General features: G+C 34.6%; 1 protein-coding gene and 1 non-coding gene across 2 annotated transcripts; both read right to left on the bottom strand.

Annotated features, from left to right (window-relative positions):
- Positions 1-883: 883 nt before the first annotated feature.
- LOC109057218 (N-acylneuraminate cytidylyltransferase A-like) lies at positions 884-6,928 on the bottom strand. Its single transcript, XM_042740076.1, has 8 exons — positions 6,520-6,928; positions 6,298-6,440; positions 5,350-5,502; positions 4,956-5,089; positions 4,754-4,848; positions 4,488-4,650; positions 3,710-3,856; positions 884-930 (listed from the first exon to the last, which is right to left on the bottom strand). Exons 1-7 carry the CDS (start codon positions 6,852-6,854, stop codon positions 3,710-3,712), a joined length of 1,170 nt encoding a protein of 389 aa, XP_042596010.1. The 5' UTR covers positions 6,855-6,928; the 3' UTR covers positions 884-930.
- Positions 4,021-4,161, bottom strand: LOC122141753. Its single transcript, XR_006158078.1, has one exon. It is a non-coding gene; the product is annotated as a U4 spliceosomal RNA (small nuclear RNA).
- Positions 6,929-9,704: the final 2,776 nt, after the last annotated feature.

Here is a 9,704-nt window from a genome sequence, read left to right as displayed (position 1 = left end):
TGCCCTCTAGTGTATATTTTGGAGAGCACAAACTACCTCCCAATACATGTCACAGTTCATTCTGTTTTTCGTTTTTGAATTAAAGGAAAAGTTAACTCAAAAATAAAAATTTGCTCTAAATTCCGACAAATAAAATTAACAAATGACAACTAAAATTTAAAATGAAAACAGATTAACTAATAAAAAATGGGACCCCCCCCCCCCCATCATTACTATATCACATCATTATTCTCAACATTTTAGATAAAACTTGAAAAATAAATTCTTAAAAAAGACCTAGACCTTAAATTGATTTATTTGAGTTTCAAAATCTCACCCGACTCAACAGCTCTATGGTACTATCTCTCTTAAAATGTGTTTCTGCAAATTCTGTCCTGCTCCATCTGAGACTTGGCCTTCTTTTTCAGAAGTAGGATGTAATGTTTATATTTAAATTCAAACACACAAACACACACACACATATTTTTGTTTTGCATAAAATTGAAGAATATTCAGTACATCCTATACTGTATTATAAAATGATCTGATAGTAACTTTTGCAAGGATTTTGTATCATCAAATCTAATTTAATGCTTTTAATGCCATTTAAAAAAATGTTTTACGTCACAACACGACCCATATAAGGTTTCATTTTAATGCCATTTAAAAAAAATTTTTGTCATAACACTACCCACATAAGGTTTCAATTAATGATAATTTTACATTTATATTTTCAGCATAAATTTAAGCATAAATAATATTTATAAATTAATCAGCATTTATTGTAAAATGGTAGTATACTTGGTTTCACAAACAATAATAATTATAAAAAAAAAAAAAAAAAAAGATTAAGAACAATTTTAATATTTTTTAAATAAAAAAACAAATTAGTAATGATAATTTTGTTTGGCTGATGTAACTGAAAAAAAACCCATAAAGCTCCTGTCTCACTTCGAGAAGGGTATTCCTGCACAACCGGAGGCTGCAGTTTCAGGACCGCAGTTCTAGGACCGCGGTTCTAGGACCCTAGTTTTTTGTGACAATGCCACCTACCGTACTGGAACAACACTAATTAAAGATGGACGACGTGGACAGCAATCAGACGGTGAGTACCGATATTTAATTTAATTTTTTATTTTAAAACGTTTTACTATGAATTAATAATTAATTCCCCCCAAATTAAGAATTTGTGAGTAGTTGTATTAATTTTTTTAAATTCGTGGCCATGATTTCATAAATCCTTTTGTTGAGTTTTAATGACGAGTATTTATAAGTGAATCCTAGCCAGCACATTAATTAAACTTATCAGATGACAAGAGCATGGTTGATGTAAGTTTTGTAAGATTTTACCTGCAGCTTAATGTATTAGTGGGAATACTGGCTTAATAAACCATATTTAAGTATAATATATCTTATTAAACTGCACTGACTGCCTAGTTGTGTTAGCCTGTTGTTTTGACATTGTTTTGCAATGATGAATGAGGCGTTTGGCAGTTTTAATAGCTTTGTTTACATTTGGCCTAATCTCCAGGCCTACTCACATATACATCCATTGTTATCATGTGTTAGTTTCTGTCATGTTCTGCATGGCCAATATGAAGTGATTTTTATGGATTTGGTTTGGCTCATTGTAGGACAGATGATTTAAAAAGGCACTAGGGAATTTTCATGACAAAATATTCTAACAAAGTCTTGTTGGTCCAGATTATTCATTTCAGGTCAGAGTACAATATGAATTATTTTTGCACAATGCTAGTGCACCATTTGTGATATTTCTGTTATCACAAAGTGATTGTTCTCTGATAACTATTTCAGTGAAGTGGAAGAATTTAATAGAAAGACTTTGACAAACAATTGAGGAAGAAGGGGAGATCATTAATGTGGTGGGTATTGCTTTTATGTACTTACACATTTGAAGTTTGCAATTAGATGTCAGTAACATGAATATTCTGTTTGGCTCTCTCTCTAAAACTCAAACAGTGCATAAGTGTTAAATCATTATATATATATATATATATATATATATATATATATATAATACTATATTTCAGCGTTGAATAGTAAACAACATGTTTCTTATTAGTTCTCTCTCTCTCTCTGTCTCTCGCTCTCTCTTTCTCTAGAGTTTGAAGCCTACAGCCATTCTATACATGCAGCAGCAACTGATGGAAAAGGGTTTCGCTTTGGTGCTGTTGTCGCAAAAATGACCTATATATATATATATATATATATCTATATCTATACACATGCCACACACACACTACCGTTCAAAGTTTGGAATCAGTAAGCATGTAATGTTTTTAAAGAAGTTTCTTCTGCTCATCAAGGCTGCATTTATATTTGATCAAAAATACAAAAAAAAACGTAATCTTGCAAAATGTTATTAGAATATAAAATAATGGTTTCTATTTTAATATCCTTTAAAATATAATTTATTTCTGTGATGCAAAGTTGAATTTCCATTACCCATGACTCCAGTTTAAAGTGTCACATGATCCTTCAGAAATCATTCTAATATGCTGATGTATTATAGAATTATACAGTTGTCTGCCAGATATATTTTATGGAAGCTGCGATACTTTTTTTCAGGATTCTTTGAGGGAATAAAAAGTTAAAGGAACAGCATTTTATTCAAAATATGAATCTTTTTAAACAATATAAATCTTTGCTATCACTTCTAACAATTACACGTCCTGCTGATATAAAAGGTTTAATTCAAAAAAAGAAAATAGAAAATATGGACCCCAAACATTTTGAAACAGTAGTGTATATTGTTAGAAAAGATTTCTATTTTTAAATGCTTGTCTTCTTTTTAACTTTTTTATTCATCCAAGAACTGAAAGATCACAGCTTCCAAAAAAATATTTGGCTGTTGCCAACATTGATAATTCTAATAATAAATCAGCATATTAGAATGATTTCTGAAGGATCATGTGACACTTTATACTGAAGTCATGCTGAAGATTCAGCTTTTCATCACAGAAATAAATTATATTTTAAAGGATATTTAAATAGAAACCATTATATTATATTCTAATAACATTTTTTCTGAATTTTTGATCAAATAAATGCAGCCTTGATGAGCAGAAGAGACTTCTTTAAAAAAAACATTACAAGTCTTACTGATCCCAAACTTTTGAACGGTAGTATATATATACACACACACACACACACAATTTATATATAAATAAACATTCTTGAATCATTCTTGTGTCTTGTCTCTCAACAACCTTTAAAAATATCGGCTGTAATTTAGTGACTGCATACGCTGATTCCAACTTTAACTTACTGATAATGAGCTAATTCACCTTAAGGAGGTAATCAATATACTGTATAATTCAAGCGACTAAGACTTTTAAGGTTCTCCATTTTTTTTACAATTGTTTTAAAAAGGATATACAGTTTTTCATTATATTTTGTGTAAATTCATGTTTAAATGTCCGTGACTCAAAGCACACTTAGTAATTAACCTCTGATGCATTTTAAATCAAAAATCACATTTAAAAACAAATACTACAGAGATTAATATATTGATGCTATATACAAACATGACTACAAACTAAACCAACAGGGTCCTAGAACTGCGGTCCTGAAACTGTAGCCACCGCTATATCATCCAGTACGGTACGTGGCGCTGTCACGAAAAACTAGGGTCCTAGAACTGCGGTCCTAGATCTGTGGTCCTGGAAACTGCAGCCTCCAGTTGTGCAGGAACATACTATTGGCTCACTTAAGCCGCCTTCAACACCATTCCTTCTTTCTCCATGAGTTCCTGCACCTTCTTCAGTTTGTCTTCCACTTCCTGTGGACAGCCCAATGTCTCTGAGAGTTTGTCTGCTAAGGCTTTTGTAATGGTGTCTTTTTCGATCAAAATAACCTAGAAGAAAGGCGGGAAAAACAATATATATACATTTTTAAATTAGTGTTCATCAGAAGAAAGAAAATTTATACAGTTCTAGAACAGCTTAAAGATGAATAAGATATTTTTTTATTCAATTATCAATTTAATACACATTTCTTTTTTTAAAACTGAAAGATCAGTCTCCATAAAGACCGTCAAAAATTGCCAGTGCCGACTATATTTCAAGTCGTCACGGCGGGGTATTGGGTAAAGTTTTCAATTAGCAATAATCGCGCCTCAGATAAACCTCATAGGCTATGATACTGCCACTGCGCAAAGCTGACCAGCTAAAGGAGACATCTGAGTACTTGTCCGTCTGAGCCCCTGTGATCATCAATGGTGGGATCAGCAGAACTCACTAAAAATGATCAAACTGCACAACTCTAAACTTAAACTGTTAAAACCAGCAGTTTTAAAAAGTGAAATATCAAGTTGTGGATTTTATACCCAAGTTATATTGAATTAAAAGACAAAAACAAGAGGGCTCCCAGTTGCATGATGGGATACGAAGAGGCAAAGACAAAAGAGGGATGGGTGTATTGTTGTGTGGGGGTTGGTAGAGGTCGGGGGGTGGGTAACACAAGGTTGCCAATCAAGCCAGAATCACCTTCACTTCCTCTTTCTTCAGCATGTGGATGCCGGGCTGTTCTCTGGTGTTGATGGACACCACCTCCTCTTCATTTGCTGAGATGTATGTCAGTGTACATCCTGACACATTACACAGCTGAAGCCTCACAACTTCAGGTTTGTCCTTACCGAAGTAGCCGTACCTGTTTCAAACATACACACCCACACACAGTTTGCTTAAATTCAGACTTTGTACTCTTTGCATTGTGGTTGTTTGCTAACATAAAGTGTTACTTGTTTCTTGACCTCAGCACTCTCTGTTCAGCTATGGGCCAGTCTATGTCAACATCAATATCCACACTGTACTTGGGATCCATCTCATAGTACTTCATTTTTCCACCCTGTCAAATGTAAAAACAAAATCACAGTCATGCCAAGATATTAAGAGATTCACTGAGGATACTGAAAATGAGTGAAATGGTACTCATTTTAAATCCCAAAATATTACCTGAAGAAGCCCTTTTTGTATAAGTTCTTTGGTAGCGAAGTAAAAAGAGCCGTTTTCACACAGTTCTCCTGCCCAGTCCTGACGCCGCGGCCTGTGAAATGGGTTCAGGTTCAGTGCCTTAGTACACTGGCCGTCTGTAATTTAAATAAAAGATGAGAGTCTCCAACATGCAATAAATTATATCTAAACTACATGTACATTACTGTAAAAAAATTGAGATGACTAAGATTTGTAATGTTTTTGAAAATCTCTTATGAAAGAGATTTCATAAGACACCAAACTTTTGAAAAGTAGTGCAAAACTAGTCTAAGACTCGATTCACAAGCGTTCTGAACGTGTACATGTAACAGTATATTTTCTAAACTGAACATTTACAGAATGCACTTCAACAAACCTTTCTTGACTTCTTGCCACCGGAAACGGTGTCGCCGGACCACAGAGAAGACAGAATCACATCCTTTTTTGGTGATGTACTCCAAAGCCTCTTTGAGTTGAGTGGGGTGCAGACAAGGAGACGTGGCCTGGATGTTACAGATGACGTCAACCTCTGTGCAAAAAACATTACATTAACGGTAAACACTCTGCTTTAATTATGTCCCATTCGTAGCCAATTTCAATTTCTGTGCTCCACCAACTTTTATTTACTACACTGTGAAAATACTAGCAATTTCTGAGTGAAAAACAGCAAATAATACTTTGAATTAAATGTAAAAAAAATTAAATAGAAAAACTGAAATAGTATCTTCCTGCAATATGTATGCTAATATCTTTGTTTTATTTACAATTTTGAAATATATACTATATATAAAAACATTTTTTACAATAAACATCATTTACTATTTTTTTTTCACTCCAGACCAGAGACTGAAAGAGAATATAGCTCAAACCTTTTCTCTACATTTTTAGAAAGAGGCCGAATCTAACAAGGTTTTGAAGCTTGCAACAAGCTATGTGTGTCTCTCTCAGGTTCTTTGTTACATAGGAATAAATATAATTCATCAGAATCATATTAAAAAAAAAAAAAAACACCTTACTTCCATCGTAAAGATCACAATCAAACGTTATTATAAACATTCCTGTGCATCATTGAATGAATATTTGTTGACTGCAGAGTCTGTTTTTCACAAATAATAAGATGAAGGGTGAAACTCTCCTGGTATGCAACGACAAGTATGACAGAACTTCGTTCATGTGGCTTCTTACTGGTTTCTCTGTTTTACTCTAAAGCAAGCAGAAGTAGCTGGATGAGTGGACACACTTGTTTTACAAGCTGTAGTCACAACCCTTATACAGAACTAACTCATGCAACGGGAAGTGACTGCAACGGGGCCTGTTTTTCAACCTGGGTGTATTCTGCTGAACTCCTGAATGGTCTCCAGTGAGCTTGAGGAGTCTTTGGACACCTCTGGACTCCTCCTGTGCACTTTAGCACCCCAAGCCCTGGCCACTCTCTCGATCTCATCATGATCAGTGGACACCCAAACACTGCAAAAAACATGAGAAGAACACATTATCTGCTGCCACAGAGTGCAGCCAATCACTGAGTGAAGTCCCAATCAATCACCTTTTAAAAACAGCAGAGTCCAGCGCTGGTCTGATCACCCATCCGATCAGAGGAACTCCTGCCAGCATCTTGATGTTCTTCAGAGGAATGCCGTTACTTCCCCCTCGGGCGAGAATAAGAGCAGCGATGTGTTTTACTTGTTTTGCATTGGAGCATTTTTTCCTCGCCGCGGCAATTAGTCCTGCTAATCGATAAATATCTCCCTGTAGTGCGAATAATAAGCAGACAGACGCGGACTGCAGGGCGTTTCGTTCATTCAGGAGCAATATTTCTAACGTTACACAAATAAACAAAGTCATCAGCAAAAGACGTACAGTTAGATGGCAACGCGCCATGTCTTCTTTTCTTCTTTTTCATGCTTATTGGCGGTTCGCATTCTTTTCCAGAGCATTACCGCCATCTACTGTATGCAATGGATCATGGGAGTACTTGGAGGAGCGTCTCGCTGCAGCCTGCGGTGGACATCCAACCCGGCCCACATCCAAGTGTGACGTCACTGACTACGCCCATGTCAAAATACGTCACATTCTCAATCATTTTGAAACAGGAAGAAGCAAGATAATTTGTATTGTTTGCCAACCGCTAAAAAAGAAGCTGTTGTTTGCCGTGTCGGTAAGTAAAAAAAAATATCTTTGGTCTTTACCAAACGTTGACAACTTTAAGAACGTGTGCGTCATTTGTGTGCATGTGCAGCAGACAACAGTATTTTTAATTTCAACTTCACACAGGCACGTTATTGCTAGCAACAAATATACTTATATATATATATATATATGTGTGTGTGTGTGTGTGTGTGTGTGTGTGTGTGTGTGTGTGTTTGGGGGTGGGGGGGTGAGATGAGTGTTTTTTATGTTTTGGGGGGGTCCTATCTATCCACACAAGTATGTATATATGTATGTATGTATTCGTGGCATGCATGCGTACACACACAAATACATACATATATACATACATACATGTGTAGATAGATAGAGAGACAGACAGATAGATAGATAGATAGATAGAAGGCACAAGTCTTACAACATAAAATCAATTATGAATCAATGTGCAATATTTTTTTTATACCCTTCCCCCCCACACATAACACTCATCTTACCCGCTCAGACACACACACTTCATCCCTCTCACACATATGTACTTACCTGCCACCCCCCCACCACCACACACACACACAAAACACTCACATACATATAACCTCTTTAATGATGTACTCTGATCACAGTACCCATGCACAGTAACTTGGTTGGGCAACCGCATCATTTCATTATGTCTTGCTGGATAACTCTGTGTATGTCACAAATTATCTTTGTATTCTTCTATGTTAACGAAAAGATCACCTAATGTTTGTTTGTCATGTTTTACAGCATTCTACACATTTTCAGTCCAAGCCTGATGCAGAGCAGTTCTCCGGGTTAAGGGGTCCCTGCTGCAGTTTCACCAGTAAAGAAAATTACTTGATACAGTTCACTTGAAGGACCACATAAGCCATGCAGTGGTGCATGGAGGTATGGTGAGAGCTTTTCTTTAGATATTGATTGATTTTTGTGGTTTAAAATCATAAATATGTTTATGTAGAATGATGAGGTAAATAATTTTTAGTGGACACATATACCCCCAACACGTATGTATTCTCTATTTTTAACAGGAGCGCCAAGAGGACATAAAGTGGGAAGTTTGTAAGGGACATTGGTCCAGCGTGGTACAGGAGTCATCGTGGGTTATTCTGTGGGGAGGTGACAGGGCCCGCCGTTCTCCAGATGGACAGAAAAAATCAACAGAATGCCATCAAAGACTACCTGGAGGGAGAATCGGAGGATATATTAAAGCAAGGAATCTCTCTGTGTAGTCTATGTATGTATGTGTGTGTACTGCATGTCAAGATCTGTTTATCTGATCATTCAGCTGCTCATTCAGCTGCTCAGACTTTATAATATTTGGAGCATCCCTTTTGTTAAACACAACCAGTCAAAAGTTTTTGAACAGTGACATTTTTTAATGTTTTTAAAGAAATATCTTCTGCTCATCAAAGCCTGCATTTATTTAATCCGAAGTACAGCAAAAACACGTCCCATTTTTAAATATTTGTATAATATTTTGCTTTTGTAATATATTTTGCTATTTAAAATAACAATTTTCTATATTTCTATTAAAATGAAATGTATTCCTGTGATTTCAAAGGTGACTTACTCCAGTCACATGATCCTTCATTCTAATATGCTGATTTGATGCTCAAAAAACATTTTATTATTATTATTATTATTATGTTAATACACTGAAGACTGGAGTAATGATGCAGAAAATTCAGCTTTGATCACAGGAATAAACTGCATTTTAAAAATACATTCAAATAGAAAGCAGTTCTTTAAATTCTAAAAATATTTCACATTACTGTTTTTGCTGTGTTTTTTGGATCAAATAAATCGCTGGCTTGGTGAGCAGAAGAGACTTTAAAAAAGAATAAAAAATCTTACTGTTCAAAAAAACTGGTGGTGTATATTATTTATTATTATTTTTTATTTTTTTTGTAAATTGTACATGTAATTATTTTAGATAAAAATAATAAATATAAAAATACCCAATGAAACAATGGATGCCTTTTTCATTCATCTTTAAGTATGTGGAGGACCTGGACATGTATCATATCAAGTTGTGATGAACAAGGCCTGAAGGTCAATGTCATGTTACTTATATAATCTATCAATGCAATCTTTATTCAGCCTAAGTATGTGTAGCCTACTGCATATGGGGAACTGTTGATTCTATCATTCAAATGTTAACACTTTATGATAAGTGGAATAAATCTTTAGAAAATTAAATGACAATTATACAATACCAACTTTTACTATAAAATGTGCATACTTTTACAATACCAAAATCTAATTGTCCCCTTTAAATTTGATGCATTTTAATTTTTGCCTTGGGTAGGTCAAAATCGTTTTTTTTAATAAATGTGAATTTATCTCATTACATATAGAACAAGGTAAGGTTTAAAAGTTTTAATTTACAATAAGCCTACTTTAATCAACATAAGCGTTTTAGGAGCTGTTTATGATGACAAAATCAGCTCCGTATATTAGACATATTAAATATATATTAGATTTAAGTTGTGCCATTTTAGCCTAGACATCCTTTACAAAAAATAAGAAAACGTGTATTATTAAAACGAAGGACAATATTATTTTATT

The sequence above is a fragment of the Cyprinus carpio genome, chromosome A4 (genome assembly GCF_018340385.1).
Source record: "Cyprinus carpio isolate SPL01 chromosome A4, ASM1834038v1, whole genome shotgun sequence".
NCBI lineage: Eukaryota > Metazoa > Chordata > Actinopteri > Cypriniformes > Cyprinidae > Cyprinus > Cyprinus carpio.
The sequence above is the reverse complement of the archived record's forward strand: the minus strand, read 5'-3'. Positions and strand labels throughout refer to the sequence as shown.